At 40.2% G+C, this 27907-nt stretch overlaps 1 protein-coding gene across 2 annotated transcripts in view; it reads right to left on the reverse strand.

Annotated features, from left to right (window-relative positions):
• Positions 1 to 807: 807 nt before the first annotated feature.
• The window catches only part of dnah1 (dynein axonemal heavy chain 1), a 54285-nt gene continuing 27185 nt past the window's right edge, over positions 808 to 27907 (reverse strand). Inside the window, exons 34-78 of one of the 2 annotated variants that reach the window (XM_012961507.3) lie at positions 27702 to 27888; positions 27434 to 27525; positions 26887 to 27041; positions 26552 to 26729; positions 26045 to 26239; positions 25312 to 25431; positions 24300 to 24458; positions 23525 to 23629; positions 23291 to 23431; positions 22701 to 22861; positions 21898 to 22055; positions 21219 to 21392; positions 20683 to 20861; positions 20206 to 20436; positions 19735 to 19931; positions 19205 to 19340; positions 18818 to 19026; positions 18541 to 18712; positions 18272 to 18463; positions 17900 to 18010; positions 17491 to 17676; positions 16970 to 17161; positions 16584 to 16751; positions 16279 to 16470; positions 14964 to 15095; positions 13975 to 14100; positions 13643 to 13762; positions 13412 to 13561; positions 13163 to 13323; positions 11851 to 12076; positions 10474 to 10669; positions 10108 to 10259; positions 8919 to 9115; positions 7743 to 7887; positions 6287 to 6445; positions 5451 to 5582; positions 3578 to 3748; positions 3149 to 3328; positions 2661 to 2837; positions 2338 to 2505; positions 2119 to 2249; positions 1885 to 2029; positions 1547 to 1753; positions 1180 to 1414; positions 808 to 1066 (exon numbers count right to left, since the gene is read on the reverse strand). In XM_012961507.3, coding sequence (XP_012816961.1) covers positions 945 to 1066; positions 1180 to 1414; positions 1547 to 1753; positions 1885 to 2029; positions 2119 to 2249; positions 2338 to 2505; positions 2661 to 2837; positions 3149 to 3328; positions 3578 to 3748; positions 5451 to 5582; positions 6287 to 6445; positions 7743 to 7887; positions 8919 to 9115; positions 10108 to 10259; positions 10474 to 10669; positions 11851 to 12076; positions 13163 to 13323; positions 13412 to 13561; positions 13643 to 13762; positions 13975 to 14100; positions 14964 to 15095; positions 16279 to 16470; positions 16584 to 16751; positions 16970 to 17161; positions 17491 to 17676; positions 17900 to 18010; positions 18272 to 18463; positions 18541 to 18712; positions 18818 to 19026; positions 19205 to 19340; positions 19735 to 19931; positions 20206 to 20436; positions 20683 to 20861; positions 21219 to 21392; positions 21898 to 22055; positions 22701 to 22861; positions 23291 to 23431; positions 23525 to 23629; positions 24300 to 24458; positions 25312 to 25431; positions 26045 to 26239; positions 26552 to 26729; positions 26887 to 27041; positions 27434 to 27525; positions 27702 to 27888 — 7422 coding nt within the window. In that variant the 3' untranslated portion in view covers positions 808 to 944. Of the gene's footprint in view, positions 1067 to 1179; positions 1415 to 1546; positions 1754 to 1884; positions 2030 to 2118; positions 2250 to 2337; positions 2506 to 2660; positions 2838 to 3148; positions 3329 to 3577; positions 3749 to 5450; positions 5583 to 6286; positions 6446 to 7742; positions 7888 to 8918; positions 9116 to 10107; positions 10260 to 10473; positions 10670 to 11850; positions 12077 to 13162; positions 13324 to 13411; positions 13562 to 13642; positions 13763 to 13974; positions 14101 to 14963; positions 15096 to 16278; positions 16471 to 16583; positions 16752 to 16969; positions 17162 to 17490; positions 17677 to 17899; positions 18011 to 18271; positions 18464 to 18540; positions 18713 to 18817; positions 19027 to 19204; positions 19341 to 19734; positions 19932 to 20205; positions 20437 to 20682; positions 20862 to 21218; positions 21393 to 21897; positions 22056 to 22700; positions 22862 to 23290; positions 23432 to 23524; positions 23630 to 24299; positions 24459 to 25311; positions 25432 to 26044; positions 26240 to 26551; positions 26730 to 26886; positions 27042 to 27433; positions 27526 to 27701; positions 27889 to 27907 lie in introns of those variants that run through there. The other variant, XM_031901141.1, reaches the window with a different exon arrangement.

Here is a 27907-nt window from a genome sequence, read left to right on the forward strand (position 1 = left end):
TTTTCCGCAGGCCGAGCATCAGCCCCATGGGGGGGGGGGGCACTAGCCTTATATTTGTGGCAATGGGGTTGCAGGATGATTGCAGGGAGTGAATTTTAAAAGGATAGTTCATCTATGAGTTAACTTTTATTATGTTATAGAATGACCAGTTCTTCGGTTCAGCAAATTTTCAACTGGTCCTCTTTTTATAGTTGAATTAATTGCTTTGCTCTTCTTTCCAGCTTTCAAAATGGGGGCCACTGACCCCAACAATAGCTCTGTAAAGCAACAATTTTACTTATTGTTACTTTCTATTACATATCTTTCTATTCAGATGCACTCCTTTTCATATTCCAGTTTCTCATTTGAACCACTGCCTGGTTGCTAGGGTAATTTGGGCCCTAGCAATCATAGAGCTGCTAAAATTCCAAACTAGAGAGTTGCTGAAAAGAAAGCGAAAGTTCTAATTGTTTCTAGAATAGAACTTTCTTTTACAGCATACTAAGTTTGATTTAAAGGTGAAAAACCCCTTTAAGAGTGTGATGTGCTGAAGGTGGACCTGAGGAAGGGATTGGGTTATACATTCCCACCCCCCCTCCCCCCGGAAAGTTGTGCAGGGTGTGAATAGGTGTCATGCAATAAACACCTTCTTTTTTTGCGTTAAAAGTGGATTGATGCCCTTGTTACCTCTATATGCATTAGTGGTTGGGAGGTACCAGTTTCATCCACTTGCACCCCACCGTACTTTATTGTTTGGAATAAAATTATTTCCCAGAAGCTGTGATGATATTTTCTGCATAAACTGCTGTTTTATGATTGGGAACGCTGTAAGACTTTTACATGTTTTATTGAACAATGAAGTTTACACCACAGGTTCCATTTGAACCTTTAAAGAAAGCAGTTTAGAAGTTGACTGTGTTTTGCCCAGGTCTATAGGTCTGTGTTTTTTGGGTAACTGTTCCAAACTAATAATCGAGAGCACAGATGAGTGCCACGCCACGCTTAATCCAGTGAGTCTGTGGCTGATTGCTGGGGAGTTCCACAGCGATCACATAGTTGGTAGAATGTCCCGTTGTGGAGAGAGTTCCTAAAATTAAAACAAAACATCACTAGAAAATCAACCAGACCTGCACAAATGTCGTACACAGCTGCTCTTTCTATGGAAAATTCTATTTATGGTCCAACTTAACAGATGCTTACCTGCTCTTGTCAAAGTCTTGTAGATGGGGCAGAAGTATATGCCGGAAGTTGCTGGTTTGCGTTCAGGCACTGGGATCAGCCAAATCACTGCCATCTCTGTGTAAAGCTCTTTTGGTCGAGATTCTGCCAACACTGATGATGTTTTGTCCCAGCGTGCCCCTTCCAGGAACAAGCCGTAAATGTAACAGCCCTCAGAAGGGCGTTGGGTTAACTCTGAAACAGACTCCCTGAGAACCTGAAAGTGGACAAGGATAAAGCATTGATCTGTTGCCTACAACACTGTAGAGCAGGGTATTTGCTTTAAGTAATTCACTATATTCCAATAAACCCCTGATTATGTATTACTTTTATTTCTGCCCCTGCTCACCTTAAAGTCAAATGAGATTGTGTCAATGGAAATGACATGCTTCCTGGCATAATTCTGTAATGTGCCAGTTAGAAATGCCTGCGGGAAGAACAAACCACTAATCCAGAAAGCAGCAGGAATTCCATCAGAGATCCATTTCTGGAGGAACTGAATACGCTGAAGAAGATCCAATACCCAAGAGGCAAGGGGCTTGAGAGAAGGATATGCCTGGGGAAAAAAACACAGGTTGCATCAGGAATAAATGTGTCTCACTTAGCAGTATAACTAAAAAGTTATAGCACTAAGCAGTCCAGTACATAAAATATTTCTGATGGCAATAAAGAAGCCTTTATGCTTACCTTTGATCTCCACATTTCTGGCACTGAATTATTATACAGACTGTTTGCCATAAGCTCCAACTGAGATGACATTACAACCTGACCTTTCATAGCCTTCAGCAAATCATGTAACGTCTGTGTAAGGACACTAAGAAGGCGGTTGTACCTGGGGACAGTGAAGGTACCTTTTGTTATGAATAAAAGGGCAGAGCACAGACAAAACCTCTGCATTAGACATCACTGCAAAGCACTTACCGTATAACCTCCTGCACCAGTACAGTATTCATTGATTCCTGGTACATGACTGGGTATTTTGCCATTACTTCCTGCACAGGTATGAGTGGAGGAACTTTCTTTAGTATGTTTTCAGATATTTCTTCCACCATCTGTTGGAAAAGATGGAATTTAGTACACAGTGGGGCATATCAGATCTATAACCTTTTTTTAAGATGAGTTGCACTGTGTTTTTCTAACCTCATCACGGCTTCCTCCGCTGCTTTCTGCTCTCGGTTGTAATGTAACAAGAGATCCCAGCAGAGCAAAGCTTTCATTCTGAGCAAATGTGATGTTTGCATTTTCATGAAGTCCAAACAACTCAGTCAGATCATTAAGAGGAAGGGAACGTATGTACTGAAGGTAACCCTAACAGGAGAAAGGAGAATGTTTACTTCATATGGATTAAGATTGTTGTATAAGCTATAGGGGGTCGGAAAAGAAAATTTCCTTTAAAAAAAAAAAAAAATAATAAAGTGAGATAATAATAGTGCAAGTAAAGGTGTTTTACTGAAAATCCGTACATTAAGGTCATAGGCTGGACTGATTTGCTGATATATTCCAGACACAGAGAAATTGTGGCCTTCTGTTAAAACTGGTGGCTGGTAGAAATCCTGCAGGATGCTCAGTAAGCAACGCCGGTCCCAGTCATCTGTAACACGGCCACCATAATTGATCTCTCCTGCTGTGTAACGTAAAACCTGCAAAGTCAGACACCCTAAAGATTAGATACAATTTGCTGCTTAATGGCCATATATAAACTGACCCATACAGCACTCTAACCAGGCAGAACCCCGGCCAAATTGACACATGAAATAGCCCTGGACTTGCCACACGTGCCCGGATGGTCACACAATAGTGTCAAAATTGGTCAAACCACCTGATGAAATCTGGGCATGTATGGCCATCTTAAGATATGACTGTAAGAGAAATCCAGCATGTGGATTTTGTTTATAGGCTTTATTTTCTCTCCATACAAGTCTCTTGCAGATCTGCTACAGCTTTTGCTCACCTTGTAAGGGATGTCAGAGTACTCCTCCAGGAACATCCGTAGCTGAGAGATGCAGATCCTCAGATCTCCATCTGTAAATTCATATGGAATGTTGAAACCTAAAGGCCCGAACTTTCGTCTTTCCAGAGTGCTTCCATGGAACAGGGACAGTGAGAGCAGGAGAGCCTTAAACTGAGAGGCCTATTATAAAGAGCCAACATAAAGTCAGAAAATACTCTGAAATACCTTCACAAGGGTAGAAGACATTAAAAAAAGAAGGTAATGAATACCTAATACTTAAGGCCCCATCACAATGTCCCAACCGTAACCCTACAAAAACCCCATTAACTACAGTATTTCTTTACTGATCCTAGACATCAGCATCAAAAACAAATTTTAATTAAGATTTATTATTTCTTGAAGAGTGACTAAAAGTGGACAAGTACTTGCCTTACTGCAGTCCTGAAGCTCTGCGTCACTTAAACTTAAGTAGGTGCGCAATAAATTGGCTTTGACTCCCCGCGGAGGCTCGATGGTAAGCTTGGAGCCATTCTGCAGAATGGATACTGGGAACTGGTTACTAGGCATACTGGTCAGCCAGACTCGAAAATCCCGGTGTACCTTAAGTGACAACAAACTGGTCAAAACACAGAGGCGTGTAACCTAGTGTAGCCAGCAGCAATATCAGACCCAGTTTGTATCAACATACACACATACTATCTACACTACTAACTCACACATAGTGCTGTAGGGCAGTACTTATTCCTATAGATATATACAGTACATAATGTAAAACAGTATGTAGTTAAGATTAAACACCAATTCATACTGAAGCTGATAAAACAAGTCTTTGCAAAGTATTTAGGTAACTGTTCAATTCTACCATTTGAACAGTTACCTAAATACTACACTAACAAATTTGTTACACGGAAAATTTCTATTTTGCTTTATTTTGGGCAATCCATTCTGCCTCTTCTGTTTTAACAAAATGCAGCCCACAGCTTGGAGTTACCAGGGCTGTGGAGTCGGTAGATAAATTCCCCGACTCCTCAGTTTCTGATACTTACGACTCCGTCTCCACATCCCTAGGAGTTACCACCATTATACCTTACTGTAGGTATGGCGCCATATGTTCTCACTTAACCTTTCCTTCACTATAGCTGGGTCCCATAGTGGTTTTTTTTTTTTTTACAAACTGCAGATATTCATTTACATGGTTTATTTTAAGAACTAGCTTGTTTTATGTCACCCTTCCATACAGGTCAGTGTTATGGAGAGCCCCTGATATGGCTGAACCTTGTGTAGTGGTAGCATCATTCTGTGTAGTTGTTTTTCATCAGCAGGGACTAGGAAAACTAGAGCTCTTAGTATGGTTGAGCTATGCCTACTGTTAAAATCCTGCAAAAGAACCAGTTTCAGTCTTTATATGTGTGAGCCACATTCAAATGGAAAAAGTGCTGGGGAGCAACACAAGCATAAAAAAAGTCCCAGGGGTACAACATAAAAGCTATGAATGGCTATTTGGTAGCCCCTATGTGGACTTGCAGACTCCAGAAGGCTCTGTTTGGTATTACACTACAGAGACCTTATCCGCACACCCTAGTACTCCAAACTTATATGCCCGGTGCACACTGCTGGAGGGATCGGCACCCTCCAAAACTAGTACAACCACAAAAAAGCAAATGGCACTCAGGGCTATAAACAAGGGAAAACCCTTAAAATTTTATTGCGGAGGTGCAAAAATTTTAAGGGTTTTCCCTTGTTTATAGCCCTGAGTGCCATTTGCTTTTTTGTGGTTGTTCTGTTTGGTATTACACCAGATTTGTATGAAACCAAAACTTGCCTCCAATCCAGGAATTCAAAAATAAGCACCTGCTTTGAGGCCACTGGAAGTAACATCCAAGGGGTTGGTGAGAAACATGTTACTCCAGAGCCACTGGTTGGGGATCACTGGTCTAAAGTTTGGGCAGAAATTTATCTTCCAGTAGGACAATAAACCCAAAGTAACACTGGAGTTTTTCAAAAACAAAAAGGCTTATGCCCTACAATGGTCCAGCCAAAGTGCAGGTCTCAAACTTAAACTTTTATCAAAAAATCAAGTGCACTATTTGCAGAAGCCTTATTCAACTAACCTGAGAGACCCAGAGCAAATATCAGATAACTAGTTTTAGATTAGTTTATAAAAATTTCATTACATGTAGCTACAGAAAGTTTGAGAGTATATTGGGGCAAATTGCAAGTTGTAAGTCGTCAGACTTCCCATTCAGTTGCTTAATTCTACTCCTTAGAAGTCTGAGTGTGGAAACACAGAGGGGACACATACCTTGTCTGGATCAATAGTTTCAATTAACCTCTCTAGTGATGGCATCCAGCTAGGTGCAAGGTGGCAGTTCTGGAAGAAAACCCATTTTCCTCTTTCCATTGAGCTGCGCATCATGGCCTCTGCGCGTGGGCCCTGTCATTAAAAAGACAAACAAAACAGCTTGGAGCATTTAAAGTGATCCTGGAAAGGCACAAGCTTCTGCATTAAATAGGAATTTAGGAGGGATGAAATTATAAGCTCTGAAGTAAATTGGAGTGGAGCAAAAAACCAAACTGGCATCAAGAATAATGTATGTTGTTTGGTACTATAGAAAGTTAAATAGGTATAATCATACCAAAAATATCTTCTAAACAATTATTTTTATTGCAAGTATACACATACCTTGTCCTGTTAATTGTGCTATTTATGATAACATTCTCTTCACAATAAAAGTATAGTTAGGAAGTTGTCTGTGCTGAAGTCAAGTCAATAGTGGCTGCTTTTGACTGGCCATGCCACAATGATGTCTACTGTGCCCATATTTACCCTACTGGCCTCTTGTAAAAGGATTATAACACAATAGAAGGTCTATGTAAAGTGATGAGGAAGGTAGAGGGGGACTGCCAGTCTGAGGCAAATTTAGGCAAAACTAAGGCAAAATGCTGAGATGCTGAGCTATGGTTGTGGGTTAAAAAAATAAAGATAACATATGAAAAAAATATGTACAGTGTTTTCAAATCTAGTTTTTATGAAATCTTTTGAAATCATGATTGGGTCGCCTTTGCCCATGCGAACAAATTGAAATGGTTAGGGAAAAAAATACAAGGTAAGCATGGCATAGTTTTTGTTACACACACCTGTCCTTGACCCAGTGAGATGGCACTTAGTTTCTTTGAGAATTTCATTTCTTCTGCAAACTTGTAGAGATCAGCAGCTGGATCAGTACCAGGGGAGAGGATGAAAATGAGTGGAGTAACAGGAGAAGATTCTTTGTATACGGCCCCAAGATCAGCCGTCTATTAAGGAATAAAGGCACAAATGATAGACATAGGGTTAATGCAGATTCCACATTGTTTAATATGACAATTCAAGAAAATCCAATGATAAAGTTTATATAATGTAGCAGTGATTGAGGAGGAAAAGGGCATTTTATTAACGATTATTATTTATTACAGGCGCTGTTATCTGGAAACCCATTATCCAGTTTTTTTAAAGAAGTATTTCCTTTTTTCCTGTAATAATAAAACAGTACCTTGTACTTCATTAAACAATTCATATGGTTTTTATTTAATGTTTAAATAATTTTTTAGTAGCCTTAAGATATGGAGATCCAAGTTACGGAAAGATTCATTATCCAGAAAACCGAAGTTCTCAAGCATTCTGGATAACAGGACCCATGCCTGTACTTATTTCTAAGTAAATTGAAGTCTCATCAGGAGAGAATAATGTTATCCCAGAATTGTGCTTTAGTGCCAGCCACCATGGGCACCTAGGTAGATCAATTCTAAATGAAGACTTTGGTAGTTCCAAAGGTCCTCACTAGCAGGAAACATAGCTATGGAAATGTCTCCCTACAGTGGCATTCTTAAGCTGGCCATACATGCACCGATAATATCGTATGAAACCTTGTTTCATATGATATTCGGTGCGTGTATGGCAAGTCGGCGAGTCGACTGATATCCCATGAGGCTGCTGATATCGGTCGACTCGCCGATCGGGCGGGTTAAAAGATTTTGATCAGGCGCCATAGAAGGCGCCTGAGCAAAATCTGCCTTCAAGGCTGAATCGGCAGAAGGAGGTAGAAATCCTATTGTTTCTACCTCCTTATCTGCCGTCTCAGCCCTGAACGTTAGTGGCGGATTGAACAATCTTTTGTACGACCGATGGTCGCACGAGAGATCAAAAATCGCCACATGTGTGGCCATATTTAGACCAGCCTGCCCCTTCCCCTCCAAGAATCTTCAGAAGGGCATGCAGCATAAGCACCCGCCCCTCATGTACCCTATCTGTAAAGCTAAACAGAACCTCCTGTAGGATGGCACCCGATTAACTTTTTTATGCTTGTGTTGCTCATTAGCTCTTTTTACATTTTAATGTGGCTCACTGGTAAAAAAAGGTTGGGGACCCTTGCCCTTAGGAGTGAAAATGTTGCTATAAGATTCAAACCATGCTACATTGGCTGTCACTGATCCCCTAACTGCTGATTGGTCTCATTTGGCAGTGCACCCACTCTGTTTTTTATTGAAAGAAATGATCATCCTTGTGTTTGTTCTAGTATTAGGGTGTCTGCCAAATACATGGCTCCCTTCATACCTGCGGCTCTATAAAGCGCTGTCCTAGGTGCTGGCAGACATAGTCCTGCATGGCATTTGTCACCTTGTCCCCTCGCAGACATCTCAGAATAAGGATTTTCTGAAAGGAATCCAAAGACTGACCCCAGTTACCCGGAAGCTGTTCCCTAAAGGCAGAATTTAAGAAGAAGCAACGGATAAAGAAATAAGCAATATGGACAGGACAAAATGATGTTTAATTTACTGCACATTTATATGAGAAAGAGGACGGGAGGTCTTTGGTAGACAGGTAGTGCACTTCATTTCTGCAAAAGACATTGAACTTGTCACGCTGTCCACCACAGGTTAGTTAGTATAAATTATACCAGCAAGCACAGCGAAGACTAGAAAAAAAAACTAGGGCAATTAAATATACTGTTGGTGTATCGAGACAATCATTTGTAAGCAGGACCATTGTGATTGGTTGCTGTAGCTCCTGACGAAGCCCATGATGGGCGATACTCGTGGAGTGGCATGAATGTGGCGTCTCCCTAACCTTGGCTCGCCTCCTGAACTACCTTAACTGAAAGCACCCTTATTGGTAGCTATATTCTGGTTAAAAGCACTAATACTGGTATTGTAGATGACGGCTATTTGAACTTGGGGCCGTGCTTTTTAGAATTGATGAGCAGAGACAGCCCATACATTTTTAGTACTGGCAGGCCTCGTAACTATCCTTTTTGCATCTGCATAATACCCTGTGAACCATTGGGTTCCAGCTCTGGTGTCTTTTTCTCATATGGCCATTGGGTTGAGATTTGACAGTGGGAGGTTGCGCATGGGTGTTTGGGGGACGCTCGATTGTACATTTGAAATTCTCTTAATGAGTGCACACAATTGTTTGCTGTTTTTACTAAAGTTTTTGTTGAAAGTTTGTGCTGATAATTCTGGGGAAATATTACCGCAGGAATATGCAACCTACAGTCCTACAGCATTACTGAACTAGGAATGCCAGAATCACTACCAATAAAAGAGGCTGTAGTTTAACATATGTTGAGTGCATGAGGTTTGCAATCCCTTTTATACAAGTATATATTATACAGTGATTTCATTGTAACATTATCTAATAGAATTCACATGCTAACTTTTTTACATAATGAAAATCATGCAGCTTTGTCTGTTGTGGCAGAACAATATTTCTCAGATCGCAGTGTCTCACCTATGGGGCTCAGGGCTATCACAGAGCCCCCTGTATTCCTTAGCATAGTGTGTCAGTTGCTCTGTGATTTTGCTGAAGTTGCTAAGGGCACTCAGAGCCTGGATATCCCTCCATGCCCGCTCTGTCAGCCACTCTGGGAATGGATTTTCTGCCAGACTGCTGGCTGTGCCTCCTGAAAGCAAGAAGCGCCACTCTTCCTGTAAGGAAATAAAGCACTTTTGTTTGCATCTGAATATAAGTTTTATGACAAGGGACAATTTGTATCAGCTTGCTTTGTGGCCCATATTTTGCATGTAACATGGGCAAGGATCACCCAAAGCACCTTCTTGTGAACAGCCCAGCTGGATCTTCCATATTATACCAATAGCCTGGGACAGTGACATGGTAGTGGGTCCAGCCTGAAGCCCGTTTAGGGTCAGTGCTTATTTTGTTCACCCTGGGTACCCCTGGAACTGTAGCAGGGTGACTGTTACACCATTGTTTCTATATATCTGTTATCTTGTTATAAGCCAAAGGGTACCAGCCTGAAGGCCAGTTAGGGGGAGATTTGGGGTGAGTGCTTATTTGTGCCCTGGGTAACCCTGGAACTATTGCAGGGTGACTGTTACACCAATGTTTCTATATACTGTTCTGTAACCTTGAGCTAAAGGGGGCCATCATAAAAGCCAAATAGGATCAGATTTAGAATAAGTGATTATTTTTTGTCCTGGGTAGCCTAGGAACTTTAGCAGGGCGACACAAATATTTCTATACTTCTGTAACCTTATTTGCTAAGCTGCAGGACAAGTAGGGTGCGATTTGGGGGAGTGCATATTTCCTGCCCTGTGTACCCCTGGACCTATAGCAAGAAATATAGTTTTGAGGTGAAAACCTATTTCCTGTTCTAGACAGGGGCATCATTAATTTGCTAGGGTGCCTAGTAGTATCTAGCTATGTCACTGGCCTTATATATTCTTAGAAGTATAGCTGAATGATGCCAAAGTTGTTTCCTTTATCTGTAACTTTGTAATGAGCTGAGGGGAACTCAAAGGTTGAATGTGGAACGGAAGCTTGAACTGAAAATTGCCAACAACCAATGTTCTAAGACCCACAGCTCCGCCTCCTCAATACATAGGAAAATACCTGGCCATTAAAGTCACTGCACTTAAAGTTCATGGCTTCAGAGGCTGTTAGTGGCTAGTGCTCTTACCATGTGGATAAGGCCCTGGTTCATAAGAATTCGCACACACAGCAGGAAGGAGAACATGAGCTTGTGCTTTTCAAACAGACTTCGACATACATTACTGAACAGGCTGAAGGTGAAATATGTATTTATATTTATAATACGTTTCTCCACAGTTTCTGAAAATAAAGAGATTAGAGTTCTCATTATGTTAGTAGACAGTCTTTCCAGGTTTATCTTTCTCTGCATAGAAACTTCTAGTCAGTACATGCCCCTTACATTTTCTAATAATAATAATAATACAGAACTGCCCAGTTCACCTCTGTGACCCTTTCATCCTGTGGTAAGACTCTCCTAACCTAAGGGCTGATGACATTAGCATTATTAATTTACCTGCTCTCTCAGAGTTGGCAATCGCTGCTATGAAGATGCTCAAGAACCACTCCAGGGAATACTGATACATGGGATCGACATTTGACAGATCTGATACACAGAAGAAAAGTATCTGTGTTCTTACAGCCACAGGAACATACTGACGCCTTGTACTGTCTATATCCCGCTCAGTTTGCTCGGCCACTTGCACCTTCACCTGTGAGCAAAAGAGTAACGTGCACTTGTAAAAGTGACACTGACAGCTGCAAAAATATTTTCAATATTACAGAAAATTTTAAAGGTTGCCAAAGTGTTCTTGCTTTTTGCTCAATGGTTCCTGTGAGCGTAAATGGATAGAAACACTTTTCTTGTACATTTTATTCAGCATAATAAAATGTGTATATAGTGGATAACGTATCAAAAAGTCACAGTGAAGTTCCATGGCTATATAAATGCATGAGAGCCTAAAAGCCAAGTTCATGAATTTTCCACAAAATAATATGTTTTACAAGGTATATACCAGGAGCTGATATGCAGAAATGGTACCATAGATAATTGCCCAAGGACCACTGTAAAGGTGGCCATACACGTGGCGATCCGACGATGTTTCGTACGACCATCGGTCACACGAAACATCGTAAGATCCGCCACACACCATTCAGGGCTGAATCGGCAGGTAAGGAGGTAGAAACAATAGGATTTCTACCTCCTTCTGCCGATTCAGCTCTGAAGGGAGAATTTTGGTCAGGCGCCTTCTATGGCGCCCGATCAAAATTTTCAAACTTGTCCGATCGGCGAGTCGTCCGATATCGGCAGCTTCCTGCGATATCGGTCGACTCGCCGACATGCCATACACGCACCGATTATCGTACGAAACGAGGTTTCGTACGATAATATCGGTGCGTGTATGGCCACCTTTAGACATGGTAATCATTATCTCTTTGTTCCACCAGGTACAGAGTAATGTAGTGGGGTATAAAAGGCATGACAGCTTCTTGTAATAGTTTTCACTTACCCACACATACATTTTTCAAATAACTCTTGCCCTTTCCATCTCACCAGCCACAAGGTGGGGGAAGTGGGGGTAAAGGGTATGATCCCATCTTAGTAAAAATGGTAGGGTTTTAAGTGCCCCTGTTCTTTTTTTAAAAATGCAAGCACAGAGGCAAGTAATACATTTTTGTACTGTGTATGTATTTCCTAAAATCCAATCTACTAGTTGCTTGGCCAGCAAAACAGGATGTGCCAGCTAAACAACCAGCTGAAAAGTTGATCAAGAAACTAAACATAACTTGCTCTCTACTGATGTAAAACAGGGTAAGATAATTATCTAACAACTTATTTCTGTTAAATCTATTTATTCACATGGCTGACTGTCTTTCCACTGGCCTATTTTACCTTAATCTCCCCAGCCTTCTGCTTGGAGGCCTCTAGGACCTTGATTAGATCCACATCATCCACAGGATTCCCCTGAGAGGTGCTGAGACGCAGCAGAATCTGATCCTCAATATCTTTTAACTCTTGTCTCATTTTGGCATTTGACAGGATTAGCTGATTTTTAGCTTCTTCCAAGTCTGGGCGCTCCTCAGCTACGACCTGCCCAAGGAGTTGATCCTCAAGGCCACTATGCCGCATCACAAAAGCAAAATAATAAGTTCAGCATGGTGTGTCACATAAATTAAGGAAAAGGAGCTATGGGTGCTAATGTACTGTACTATCTAGGTTCATATCTTGACACTTTAAATGGATAAATATTTTTGTAAGTCTAAATTAAGAGAGCTAAAATACAGTTATATTTATAGAAAAGAGTGGGTCCATTTCAAGGAGACCAATAGGTTAAGAACACGATGAGTACATTGTTTTGTCCAGCAAAATAATATTTGTTGAGAAGAATGGGGTAACATTCTTGATCTTTAGTCTTCCAAAATAGCATGTAAGTCTCTGCCAATACCAGGTGTTTCTGTCTATAACAAGGATCCCCAACCTTTTTTACCCGTGAGCAACGTTTCAATGGAAAAAAAAGCTGGGGAGCAACACAAGCACAAAAACTTTCCTAGTAGGTGACCAATAAGGATTGGTTAATTAGCAGCCCAATGTGGGCTGGCAGACTACTAGAGACTCTGTTTAGCAGTACACATGGCCTTTATGCCTCTGAAGCATGCCTCCAAGTCAGAAATTCAAAAATAGGCACCAACGTTGAGGCCACTGGGAGCAACGCAAAGAGGTTGCTGAGCAACATGTTGCTTGTGAGACACTGGTTGGGGATCACTGGTCTATAAACAGTGCGTATGAGCCTTCTTTCTCTCTATCTGTTCCAAACCTCTTTTCTAATTTCCTAACCACAGATCATTATCATCATATGCATGCTGTGGTTATCTCTCCACAATGCTAAGTTTAAATAAAAAACTTAAGAGCTAATTTAATTATATAGGTGCTAAAATTGGACAGTGCAGTTACCCTAGAAGCAAATAAAAATAAGACTTGGTCAGATGCCTTCAAGTTAGAAAGTGAAAGCAAAGATCTGGCTGATTGCTATGGACAACTGTGCTGATAAAATATCCATGTATCAGCCTTATGACTGGCCAGTCAATCTATGTTAAAATTAAAGGCATTTCAGAACCACAAAGTTCCTGTAACAATTAGTAGCTGATATAAGAGGTGTAGGGTATAGGTTTTTGTTGTTTGTGGCAATAAAGGCATTCTTTCTCACCTTGGAGACAAAGTGAAATTGATGAGGGTAACCTTGGTGCAAATTTCAGGTGGATAATGAGGGTTAGGGAGCTTGGTTGTGATGTACATCCTAAAGTCATCATGATATGGAATCACAGCATCTCCTAAGCGTAACACTGTGCTACCCTGTTGCTTGTACGTCTGTAATACAGTTAGAGAGAGAAAGATTAGGTGACAAAGGTAGAAAATAGCAAATACAGAGATGTTGTCAGAAAATGTTTCAACTTACTTGTTTGAGCAACACAGGCTCCAAAGCAGGATCCAGCTCCTCCCCAACATTCTCCAGCATAAAGGGCTTCCCAAAACGGATTGCATTTTCCAAGCTTCGTAAAAAGTCACGATCACTGAGCTTCGCTACCTCCAGACCATTGTCCTTCTCCTACAAGCAATGAGTTACAGCCTAAACACAGATAGATACTGTATAGATGCCTTTTAGACACTGTCAGCTAAAGCAACTTACCATGTTTTTGATCCATCTATTGGCTTGTCCCTGAGGATCAATGCAATGGGACCAGCGTTGTGAATACTGTGTAATGACTCCATTCTCCACTGATAATGTATCATTTGGAAGCCCTGCAATCTGAGATGATGCAATAAAATCAGTATCACTCTTACATCCTAGTGCTACAAATGCATTGTTATTGTTGTACAAATAGAGTAAAAATCTAGAGTGAAATTATACCTTGAACAAGGGTTTACTTTCCTATCTATGATTTAGACATAATATAATAGCAGAAGTAGGGTTATAGCTTGGTGTCAGCCCCAGGTTCAGTTCACCCTTGTGATACCTACCTGCCAAGAACGGATTTTGACAGGGTCACCTAGTGTTCCTATGAGGGATGGCTCCTCTGAACAGGGAACTTTGAGCTCTTGTAACTTCTTAGTCCATTGATTAAAGAGGGTAGTCCGATAGGGACCCTGTAGATGAAAGAAATACACATTACACACAACACTATCCTTTTGAAAAATTAAATAAAAAATACTTCATATGTCCCTTGGGAAGGGAACTAGAAAGACTTTTTTATTTTACTCATTGTGGCAGTGGTGGATCCTTTGAGTGCTTATGAGCCCATGTTGCTGTTTACATCCCAACAAAAGCCAGGGAGACAGAGTATGTGCATTAGTCTCTGTGTGTCTGCCTGTGTATCTTATTCCAATGACACAGATTTAAACTGTGTTATGCTTGTAAGGTTCAGGCTTACAAGCAGATATGAATATAATTTTTACAAGTTTTTTTACAACTTCAGAATAAGAAGAGATTGAATATATTGTAATAAAAATCAGTTGTTACATGATGTGATAGCATTCCAAGGACAGTGTCTGCCAGGGAAGCATGCCCTCTCTGCCATTCCCTAGATCAAAGGCTAACTACTAACAAGCTGAAATGTTAGTATGGCCAATTGTACAGAAAAAAGTTTGGGGATCCCTGAGTTAATAGATAATTAGTTCAGGGATTTATCTGGATCCTGAAATTATAAATGTAGTGCACTGCAATTCTAAGCACAAGCCAGGAAAAACTTAGAGCCAGACATGAAGACTAAAGTCTTTGCACTACACTAAGCATGTTTTTAAACACATCTCTCTGCTCACTTTTCTGCATTATTTAGGCTTCCTGCTGCATACTGTCTGCTTAGCAAATGAACAGAAGAATTTATCCAGCCTATCCCATGTCTCTGCAGACTCTCTGATATCAAATTTGAAATAAAAAGTACTACATGGTTTTCTATTAAAATTAATCATTTTTAATAAAACTTAAAAATTATGAAGCAACTATTCCTTACCGTGAAGGGTCCAAGATAGGCCAAGAAACCTGCGCACAGTAGCAGGTCTCCAGCTACATTAACCAGCAGGTTTTCCAGGTTCAGAACTGTATCTTGCCAGCGCTGGCGCTCATCAGATAAACCAGTTATGAGCTGACAGTAAACAATGGAGAGAAGGTTGTTAGAAGCAAAAAAGACAATGCAAGAGGAGCAAAGACTGAACGGACTAAAAATAACATAATATCTTGAAAAAACATGTAAAACTAAAGGGGTGCAAAATGTGCTGATGAAACATGCAAACAGGAAAGAAGCAAGCCCTGAAACTTGCCTGCACCAAACAACTTACACATACTGTATATTAGGCAATACACTTTTTATACAAATTTGCTCTATGTTCTCAATTTTCTTCTAAGATTTTACATTTGGGGGCACATTTACTAACCCACGAACGGGCCGAATTGCGTTTTTTTTCGTAATGATCGGTAATTTTGCGATTTTTTCGGCGTCTTTACGATTTTTGCGTAAAAACGCGATTTTTTTCAGCGTCTTTACGATTTTTGCGTAAAAACGCGAGTTTTTTGACGTCTTTACGTTTTTTGCGTAAAAACGCGAGTTTTTCGTAGCCATTACGAAAGTTGCGTAAAGTCGCGATTTTTTCGTAGCGTTAACACTTGCGCGCAAAGTCGCGCCTTTTTCGCAGCGTTAAAACTTAAAAGGCGCGACGTTTCGCGCAAGTTCTAACGCTACGAAAAAATCGCGACTTTGCGCAACTTTCGTAATGGCTACGAAAAACTCGCGTTTTTACGCAAAAATCGTAAAGACGACGAAAAACTCGCGGTTTTACGCAAAAATCGTAAAGACGCCGAAAAAATCGCAAAAAATACGAAAAGTCGCAAAATGTTCGTTTCCAATCGGAATTTTTCCAATTCAGATTCAAAATCATGTCTTAGTAAATCAGCCCCTTGGTGTGTGTGGCAAGGCTGGTGTGGTTGTGCAAAGCAAGGCTAGCTGTTACAGTAACACATATTTACCCCTAGTATGGAGTTTTCTTCACTGAAACCACTAGGAAATATCAGGCAAAGAATAACAGCAGAAAAAGATATTTATGTATGTCTGCTGCTATTGCTTGCCTGATATGTTCTAGTTGTGCCCCTAGTATTACAAACACGTGTCCTGTTATATAGTTAACAAACTAATTTAGTTGACTAGTTTTTTATTTAGTTTATATGCATGACTTTAAACAACACCCTGAGCACTGGGACCTTTCCTTTTGCTTTTTCCATATCTTTTGGGGTGTTACTCCTGTCTCTATATGAGTTTGCATTACAGTCAGTACCTTGTCAGCACGACCTAATTTTTGCTCGCATTGCTCGCACTTATGCTCTAGCTCTTCTTTTTTTGATACACAGTCTCTGTACTTGGCTTGTAAGGTGGCAATTCCGTCCTCTACATCTCTAAGACGTGCTTTTGCGGCATCTAAGATCTTCTGTGTCACTGCCAGGTCCTCTTGTGCTTCTCTTAGGGCTTGCTGTAGAAAAAAATTTAAGTATACAGCTCATTATATGTGCAGCTTTCAGCATCTTTTCTGTTCATGCCTGGATAAGGCTACCTTTATACCTGTAGGTGCTTTATCATACTTACCCTTTTAGGTTCTACACCTCGAGCCACAAAGTGGTACTTATGCATGGCACGCACCCACTGGCAAATAGAGGTACAGGCTTTGGAAACACGGGCTATAGCTGCCGGCTGAAACTCCTCGTTATCAATGTATGGCTGGATGGCTTTAATGACAGCATCAGGAATATTATCCTGTGGTGACAATGTTAAAAACAATTCTTGTCATTATATTTCATTTAGTTATTTCCTGATTATACCTGATTTCTGTTTATCTTGTATTCTCCATAAAATTGTTCCTTTCTTGTTTTTACTGTGTTTTAGTAATCCCATGCTTTCTTCGAACTCTTTGCCATCTATTTGACTCTTTCCCTCTACTATGCTGTTTTCAGCTGTTTCCTTTTGTGTCTTACCTTATCAAATTTAAAGAGTCCTTCCAAGAATTTTCCAGGATCTTGTAGTAGTCCCTTTCCAGGTTCCCAGTAGTCATCTATCTTACTCCCTGGCTTATCACCAGCCACTTTCTTTGGCTTTATACCTTTCATGATGCAGACTGCCTCAATAACCAGTTTCACTCCAACTGGAGGGCGCTGCATGGCTCGCACCTTAAAGAAGCAGAGCGTAAGTTTTTGTATTGGATTTGTAAAGGCATTAAAGTGCTTGAATAATACACGGAGGGCAGTGGTTTGGCTACCCCAGTGCTTTACAAGGGAGAAGTAGATACTACACACTGGCACATGGTTCATATCCTAATACAATTGAATTAAAAATTGCAAACTCATTTTCGGTAGTCATATTAAAAGAGAGATGAGTAACATTGTTTCAAATGATCCAGCAATTCTTTCAATCCACCATATTCTGTCTGCATTTAGTATCACTTTCATCCACAATCACCTTCACCTCACACAAAAACTCTTCTCAAACTTGTGCCCACCTCAGTGACATCATTCTTATTGAGAGATTTGAGACTGGCAAGTGCAGCGTCCAGTGCAGGCAGTGCTTCATCCAGATCTTTTTGAGCATCATCTGCAATTGCCTGTGCTGTCTGAGCTTTTTCTGTAGCCTTAGCTTCCTCTACCTGAACTGAGCCTCGTGTGGCCTCAGCTACCACCGTATCTTCCTAACAGAGAAAGAGAGGGAAGAAGGAAAGAGAAACATGAATGGATTGGTCATGAGCAGTTAGAAATAAAGTAGTGAAATGACAAACAATGAGTGCACTCAAAACAACATATCACAGGCATGAGAGGAATATATGGATATATGCAATGTGCAGCTCGGCACTGTCTGTCTCCCACAGGCACATCTAAATTGATAAATCAGAAAGATGGAAGGGTAAAGGGCACCTGAATCTTTTGCATAGTAGTCACGGTGTCTTGTGCTGCCTCTTCCAGTAGAGGCCGCATCACTTCTAGCTCTTCCTGCATCTTTGCAACATCTTCAGCTGTTGTAAGGAGCTACAAGTAGACAAAAAATATATATAGAAAGGAAGTCAAACTGAAATAAAAGCAGAAAAAATCAAATGTAGAAGCTGAAATCAAATGAGAAATGATGGGGAGGGCTTGGGTAAACATCTAGAATCAGAGGAGCTTAGGGAGGAGGTTTGAGGATAAACATGAAAGAACAAGTATAAAAAGAAAAGACACATGAAAAACACCGAAAGCTGACTATGTACAAAAATGTTCTAGAGATTGAGGTGAATATTTACTGTTCTTTACCTTGTCCAGGCCACTTTTCATTCTATCTTTGGCAGTTTTTATCTCCATCAATTTCTTGCCAATGAGTTTTGAAAAGATACCAAGTAGCTCTAGATAACTCTTAGGTGTGATATAGTTGTGTCGGGAAAGCTCTGCCAAATATTGCTTGGATTTCACAGCCACTGACTGGTGGATATCAACACACATCTGGATCTATAGAAAGGTGATGACATATTAATATATAAAATAATTTCCACCAGAGGTCCCTGAGTAAGATACAGAAATCTCACCATTCCTGGGATAATATCCTCTCTGGATTGCAGCTCAGGAATTTCACTCAGGAATGAGGAGGCCACTGACTGCAAGGCTTCTGCTGGCCACTCATCAAACCAGTCAATTGTGCAGCAGGTTACCAGAGAAGGAAACTGTCTGAGGCGAGAGCGGAATACTTCTCCAATTGGGCTATGGGGAATTAAGAAAATGTTGTATGCAGGTTGTATGTACAAAAGCATGAATAATAATACATCACAGGCAGAGTGTGCAGCATCACACAAAATACAATATTACCTCATACACAGCACAGTATGGATGTTACCCCTCACTCGGCGGGTGTATGCAGCCATTAGATTGGCTTTGGTTGGCTGCTGTCCCATGTCCTGAACAACAGGCTTCATGACAGTGACAATCTGGTCCAACTCATCTGGTCCATACAGGTTGGGAACATCTCCTGAGTTAAGAATGTTGTTTATATCTTCAAGGAATGATTCATCCTTAATCTACAAAGAATAAGTCAATGAGTTTATTGATTTTTATCTTAGACAAGACTAATACTTGTGGATTTGAACAAGTAACAGTGATGAGCAGGAAACTAGTTGCTGGTGATCCCACATAATGTCACTGAAAAGGAAAGAAGTAATATATGACTGTATAGAGGAGACATATCAAGTCATATACCTGGGTATCTGTAAAGAGGAAGGTGATGGGTGTGTTCTGGAGACCAGCCTTTAACAGGATGCCTTTAATATCTTCCCTCCACTCAGATCTTCCATAGTTTTTAGAAAGCTCAATTTGAAAACATTCATACTGTGCCCTGAGGAAGGAGAAAATTGTAACTGTGAGGCTATGGATAGATTTAGTCACCCACAATAGATGGTGTGAAGTTTTTTCCTGCAGGCAACTATTCTTGACTTCGGAAAGCCGAACTAATGCATGCCTTTCCACCAGTGATTACCTTTGTTACCGGTGGAAAGGTATTTTGGAGAGATTAGTTGCCCACGTTAGCAGTGATCTATTGCGGGTGACTAAATCTCTCCATGGGACATTAGCCTAAAAGTGCAAACTTGGTAGAATTAATTTGTCAACTGGAAGTAAAAATATGATCAGCTATGTTTCTTATCTACTAGTTGTCATTGCCCATGCAAATTACTGGATGTAACTAGATGCACAACTGGGACAAAAGTATGAAACTGATTAATTGTGCTTACATGTTACTTGCCAGTCTAGTTAGGGACTGCCTGCCACTACCTCCCACTCCAAGCAGAAGAGCATTTCCTAGTGGTTGGCGCAAGACACGGCTGATTCTACAAATGTGCTGAATGGCATCCAGAAAGAGAACCAACTTCATCTTGGCAGTGTTAATCTGGTTGTAATCCTCCATGTACTCTTCAATCACTCGATGAAGCTAAGAAAAACCACAACGCTTAACACAGAGGCCTTTGGCCCATGCAAAACAGATGTCGCTCAAAAGCAAATGGGGGAAACAGATGTTACACAAATGTCACAGTACCTTCCATCAATGTTACCCTTGCTCGGGAACTAACATACAGACCTTTTCCACATATACAGAACCCGTGGTACACAAAAAGCCATTATAGTGCTTCTATATAATATATGAGGGTATCTTGAATGCGGGTTGTAAGCATTCTTGCATGCAAAGTAAAGTGAGTCCCAGATACCTTTTCCCGATCCTCAATGAGCTGGTAAGCCTTGGCATCAGACCCAGGACTCATAAAGTCACCAAACAAAACTGGCTGTTGTGGAACAACTTCATGAAAGCTTGCACCAAATTCTTGCATTTTGCCTTTAAAAAGCTCATCAAACCAACTTCGATCTTCTTCATTCACAAGCCTGTCTTGGAATACACGGCAGGATTCGTGGTACCACAGTTTTAAGAGCTGATACTTGTCCTAAAATAATGCCATTGCCATAAATAATTAGATTGCTGAACAACAAAAATTTACACAAAAGGCAGTCTTGCATCTTAAATATTCAACTACGAAAAACAGCCAGCAATAGCCATCACAAAACCTCCCAGCTACACACATAAATAATATTAAATTGTTATATAGCCACTTCACAATGGCAAGTGGACTGACAAGCCTGCTGTCAGAACCTCTAAATCTTTTGTGAAGGATTATATTTAACAGACTTACCCCCATTTTGGATGCATCTGCCATGAGCATTCCCTGGAAAACTTTTGACAGGTCCCGGAGGTTGAAAGTGTAATGTGACTTGGCTGGAGTTGGAAGAAGCTGAGATGTGATTGTGTTATACACTTTTATGGTTGCGCTTACAAGCTGCTCTGTCAAATTCTGCACGGCTGAGGCCCCAGCTGCAAAACAACAGCAATGGCAATAATTCATTTCTCCATCCAGTCAAAGTGGTAACATGATAAACATTCCAAAATGTCTTGGGAGAGGACCAGGCCAAGGACAACATCTTTGGAGAAATTCAGGTAACACATCTCTGATCTATAGATCTAGTTTCCAAATTTTTGCCCATTGCCCATTGCTCCCAAATCTCCCTTTAAAGCATTTCCTATCCATGTATCTCTTGTTCATAAGCATTACTTTTATGAGGTGTTTGTTCATCACCATTCTAACTGCATTACCTGCAAAGTCCATACACATCACTTCTATTATTTCCCACAAACCTTTTTCTTTGTGTTAGATGTATCCCAGACACTTACCGAGCCAGCTGCCAAGAATACTGGAGAAAATCCGACTCTTGCTGCTGTCTTCCAGCTCAGTGAAAGACAAATAATTGAAGTGTCGCGTAAGCCTTGGGGACACTGGATTCCTTCCCCCTCCAGGGGGACCCATTGCACATAGGAAGTTAATATCTACTAACTGTTTGAAGACACCTTTAAAAGAATAAAAGAATGTTCTATAGATACAAATTACAAGTGCAGAACATAAAAAAATGAAGGTTGCTTTGTTGGTGCACAGCATATATGAGAGAATTCTACTCAAAATAAATGTTAAGATAATTTGTCACATAACCAACACCACTCACTTCATCCTTCATATAACTAGATCACTTTATCAGTTATTTCTCTAACTAAGGCTAATGGCACCAAGGGAGAATTGTTATCCGTAATTAAATCTGTTCTATCCTCAAATCATATATCAACTTTTGCAAGAAACTTTTAGACAACTTTGAAAAACCAAGCGCAGCATATGTTTTTCCACTGGTGATTCACTTTATTGCGAGTGGGAATGCATTTTGGGGAGACCTATCACCCATGGTTGCCGTGGTTTAGAACACTGTATTTTTCATATAAAATAACTTAATAATAATCTAAATAAAAACACAGGTTTCACTTTATTTGTGACTTTGAGTATGGCATAAGTTTCATCAGCTCATACCTATCTGTTTGCGGTCATACCATCCTCCATGGTCCATCCACTGCCGCAAAAGTTCAATTGGCGGCTGAGCACCATACGTCTCTAGAGAGGGCATGTTTAGGTCATCGATAAAGAAGATATAGTAACGCCCAAGAGGAGGTCCAAACACCCCCTTTCTCCTGCAGACACAGATTTGGGAATGAGTTTTAGGGTATACAAACATTTGTAGCTGAGCCATGCCTTGAAAATGTTATAAAAATATATTTATAAATAAATACTGTGGCCCCCTAGGTAGCGTGCACACTTATGCCCACTATTATACTTACACTGCCTATAACTGTCTGCCTAGGCTGTATTTTCTGAAAACTGGATTTATGTGGCGTTAATGTAACAGAAGGAATGTGTTATGTGTACATGTAACCTTTCTGTACCTATTGTTGTGTTTAAATTGTATATATTTGCTCGATCTTGAGTTTACACTAGCCTTTGAGGATCTGATACTATTGAATGCTTTTTTAGTCGCCGGCGGGATGGCAGACGCGGCGGCGCGATTTCGCGCAAATCGCGAGTCTTTTTCTGCGATTTCCCGAAATCGCCCCGCCGCGTCTGCCATCCCACCGGCGACTTACATGTTCGCCGGTGGGATGGCAGGGGAAGGCAACTCCCCGCGAACAGGGAGTTTTGCCGCGGGCGACTAATCTCCCCGTGTGCCAGAGCCCTTATAGTGTATCTACCCTCTGTGCTTAAACAGCACTGTTATGATCTGCGCTCTCTTTGAAACCAGCATGTATCCTCTGAACATGCCACACACATAAAATCCTTGCCTTTTATCCAGTTTGCTGTCAATGAGATCTTGTGTCTGATTGGCTGAGGTCCGGGCGGAGAACATGAGAAAATGGCTGATATATTCCATAGGGAAGTTCTTGAGCAGCTTATCAGTTATTGTTAATGTCTTTCCTGTTCCAGTGGGGCCTACACATAGAACCTAAAGGCAAAGTATGTAACATATTCTTACAATTTCTTACAAAAATAATATACAATTTTTCAATTTCCAGGATTCATTTTGTATTTCTGCCAAATCCTTACATAGTTTTGGATGAATCTAAATTTTTAATTTCCTTAAATTTTATATGCAAATTATGGTTCAAAATCACAAAAATCACAAGACCTTTGTAATATTTGTAATATTTGGTCCACATCTATGTTACATTCCAACTTGGATATTCCTGTGCGTCAGCACTACATACAATCATGGCAGGATCCAGCTATGGTCAGTGGGACATATATACTGACCAGGGGTGTACGTCGGAATCCCTAGAGACCTACATTGACCTATATGTCAATGCAAATCTAGGTGTCTAGTAGCGGCTATTAAAGGTTAATCTGAATATTATGTTGCGTTTTTTGTACTTACAGGTTTTTTGTTGGTGAGAAGCATCCCTAGTAGATGAGACATGCGAACTGTATCCAGTGTTGGGACAATGATATCTGCATAACTGGTATCTGGGACAATGGAGAAGCTTCCTGCTGAATCCATCCAGTTTACCCAGCATATCTTAACAGGAACATGGCATAATAATTAAATAACATTTACATTTAATTTGCAAACCCTAAATCCATGTTTCATAAGGCTTGTTTTGATTATTACCGGCTTCTGCACATCTTCTTCATCCTCTTCAGAAGCATTGCTAATTCCTGCATCATCCAGCTTGTAGTCATGCACTAGCCCTTGCTCTGGGAAGAGCATTGCTATCTACAAAAAGATCACAAACCCATGTGTAATTAAAGAATCTGACATGAACTTCTAATGAAATAAGGGGTTATTAGGATATGCAAGTTCAGGAGAGGGCAAGGATGCTTACATAACCAGCTCTCCCTTTACTAATACAGCCCTGACTAACGTGGAGCTGACAGGCCTGCGGCAATTTGCCTTTAATAGAAGGTTCCACATGAGCCCTTGATCCCTGACTTAAAAAGTACACTCAGAATTTCATGTTTTTGCCTTAGCTGCAAAAGGAAAAGTAGAGGGAAATCAAAATAGTCTAAATGTCACAACTCAAAACAAGGGGTACGTCTGTTCTCTCTATTCTTGTGTGGGTTTTGATCTGATACTCCTGATACTTCCTCCCACACACCAACAACTTACAGGCAGTTTAATTGGCTCCTGCTAATATTTACCATAGTGAGTGTGAATGTGTTTGTGGCCTGAACTCCAGTCAAGCAAGAATTTGATGTGCATGATGTATAATCTCTGTAGAGTACTGCACAATATGTTGGTGGTATATAAAGGATACTACTATCCTGCTAAATTAAATTTTAATAGCGCAAACTTCCAAGGTTTAGGATGCCAATTGTTAGCTGCTTGTATATCCCTTATTTATATATATATAGTAGCCTTTCTTCCTTATATATCAGTCCAGTACCTTCTCAGATTTCATTTTATCTCTTAACCATGTGCTAAACAGGACACGACCCTGTGAGTCCCCGGTAATCCCCACACTCCAAATGAGAGAGAAAAAGAACCAGGATTCTATCAGTTCCTCAATGCGTCTCAGCTTCTCCTCTGGAAACTTTTTTTGCCCCTGGAGATAAAATTATTATATTTATTACACTAGAAAAAAATCTTAAAACACATGGACATGATTAAATTTCAACTTGGAGGTCTGGTTTATCAACCCAGTTGCAGGCAGAATATTAGATTAAAATAACATCCCAATGTAGTGTTTATCTGCAGTCAATACTGCTTTAAAATTGGGTAGCCATTATTATATCTATCTGAGCAATTTGTTTTTGCTAACTACTAGCAGAGCATTGCTGTATGTCTTACTAGTTCTGCTATCAAATATAGTACTTATACAGCCATGCCTCTGAATATGTTGTTGCTGTTCATTTACACTGTACACATTGCACCTTTTATGCAACTTGACATCCGATTCCTGAAACAAAAAGTGCAATAAGAGTGCTGCACTTTGCAAAGTAACTCATGAAAGCAATAATTAATCATGTCATATCTCAGTCGGCTACATCTTCCCTTTAACATCATAATTTTATGAGGGCTATTAGCCAGTCATACAATAAATGAGAACTTTCTGAAAATCCTTCTCCTAGCTTTGGATAGTTTTTATATGCTCTTTCAGGGCAAAGACACATGGGGCGATTAGTCGCCGCGACTTTTAATTAAGTCAGTCGTGGCGACTAATCACAGCAACTTTTCTGCCATAGTATAGAATAGTGGTCGCTGTGACTAATCGCTCGCGAGTTTTCGCTACACAGGTCAGTAGCCGTGACTTTTTAAAAAGTCGTAGCGACTAATCGCCCTGTGTGTCTTTGCCCTAAGATATATTAGGCTGTTTTCTATACTTGCCTACATCTCTGTAAGTATTTATCTATCATCATCCTGATGGTGGGCAACAAATATGTATTTTTTCCCAGTACCTCTTGTGGAATAAAAGGTTGGAAGAAGCAATCCAGTAACTTAAGCAGACTCATGGTCAGGTTGTTGTCAGTGGATGCAATCATTTCCTTTACCGAACGCCTCACAAACCTGATAGAGTCCTAAGGGCAACAAAAACATTGCTTAGTATTAATACTCTACTATTTCTGTGAGAAGTTAAATAAATCTCATGCTAATTATTAGTATTATTATTAGTATTTACCATAGTATATCAAAATACTGACATAGCAGATATAGAGAAAAGCAAAACAACCCTATGTAAACACATACATAGAAGTTGTCTTCTATTTGCCTTATAAGGAGAAAGAGACATGCACATGTCTGCAAAATGCATGTGGCTACAGCTTTATTCTGAATAATATAAAATAATATACATCATTATGAGCAGATCAATGTAATGGGATATACTTTCTTTTAGTACAGGCCAGTTCCAGGTGTTGTAATTGTGACTCACCATAGATTGCCACCTGGACTACTGGGCATCTAAGAAGACAGCAAAATAAATATGTACCTGTAAATCTCACTCCACTTTGAGACTGAGCCTCCCATCCACTATTCATAACCTACTAGGAGGGCAGCCCCATAGTTTGAAAAGCTCCCCTATGGTTAGGAATATGTCATGTAAGTAAAATTCTTTCCCTTTCCTATTGTTTCAAATATGCCTCTTGAGGTCCAGAGTTGGACAAACTACAAAGCAGATATAAAAAACTTCACCAGCAAGAAGTGTGAGAACAGAGACTCCAACTTTTCTGTAAAGGGTTTGATGACATCCGGCATACAGCGAAGCCAGCACTCAGTAAAGGGTGTCAGTCCTAGAATACTGGGCTCCAAATACACCATCCCACAGCGAGAAACAGTAGCTGGTGAGGCCACTGCCAGATCTTGAACTTCAAACATCATTGTCATTGCCTGTAAAAGACCAATGAACATCCATTTATTTTATATGGCAAAGCAGAAGACTTTCATGGGGGTATTAGATACAGGAAATACAAACTGAGATAAGAGATACGGCATTAGTGAAAGTATGCAAAAGAAAGAAATTTCATATTGTCTGTTAGAGTACATTTGCTAATACAGGTGCAGAGCCCTGAATTGGAGATCCTTTGGTATAAATAAAATACAAGGCAGTACTACAGCAGTGGACAGATGAGAGAGAATGAAATAAAGCATAATAAAAAGGACGGTGCTAAATAAATACATGGACAACAGCTTTATCAGTACCTCTGTAAGTTTAATTATCTCCCCAGAGCTCAAACAGAGTTTTTTATTGTCATCCAGGACTGTGTTCATATTCTCAATCCAAACCGCATCTACTGGCCCATCAAACATGTACCACCTCCTGTCGGGATCAGTGGATGTGGCCCCACCTCTGATTAGAGAGGACAGGATCCCATCAGTCCTGAAAAGTAATTAAACAAAAAAGTATTTTCCCAGTTCAGCTCTTGGAGTGGATATTTAGCTCAGTGTTGACAATTACATTATATATAGATCATTTATGTGACTGTAACTGCACTTAGCAGTTAGAAATAAACCCTTATGTGTTTCTGTATTCTTACCATTCGTGCGTCAAGAGGTCGAATTCTCCATACAGCTGACCCATAGTTATGGACTTGGGATTTAGGATATAATAATGTACAGTCTCATAGGTGCCACCACTGACTGATGGAAGACCCTTGAGTGATGTCAGAGCAGCAGCCAGTACCTTGTAACACTAAACAAACACAAATGCATTTTGGACCACCAGACTGATGTACAACTACATATAGGCATATATAACAAAGCAAAATCCATGCAGTATTGAGCATACAAGTTTACAATAAATATGTTTAATGGCACAGTCATTTAAAATACATCAAACAACAAAAAATGCACCTAGACGTGTCATCTAAAGAAAGCAAAAGCTGTGCACGTAATAAAAAATGAACTGAGCAAGAACTAACAGAAACATACCTGGCTTAGGACAATAAATTACATACAACTGGCACATCTGAAGCATGAAACACATATAAATATGTAAATGAGAAATCCGTACAATATACAATACAATTATTTATTTAAAAGTACATATACAATGCCCACACAAAAATGTTTCTGGCCTGTTACCTGAGTTTTTCCAGATCCAGTGGGCCCTACAAGCATTAAGCCATGCCTTACTACAGTGGTCTCATAAAGCTGGATGCACTTTGTCACAAATCCTAGAACAACAAAGGATCATTTTCTATTATTGGCAAGCTATGGTCTGTTACAGAGCAGAAATTAGAGGTCTACCTGAATCTCAGCCTCATAAATGCACCGTTGGGCAGAAAATGTACAAATGACATATTAAATACACTGTGTTATACCGTATGTGAAAATCAGTGTTTCTCCTCACCATCTACATCCTTCAAATTTTTCTGGACACATGTCTTTCGAATTGCTTCCTCTAGGGTGCCATAATCAATGTGCTCCTCCTCAATTCGTGGGAACAAGTCAGACACAATGCCACTAAACAACTTCAGGTCATCTTGCAGAAACTTGGGTACATTGACATCACGAATAGCCCTCAGGCAAATCAGCTCCTATGAAAATTCAGAGGGA

This window comes from Xenopus tropicalis, chromosome 4 (genome assembly GCF_000004195.4).
Source record: "Xenopus tropicalis strain Nigerian chromosome 4, UCB_Xtro_10.0, whole genome shotgun sequence".
Classification (NCBI taxonomy): Eukaryota; Metazoa; Chordata; class Amphibia; order Anura; family Pipidae; genus Xenopus; species Xenopus tropicalis.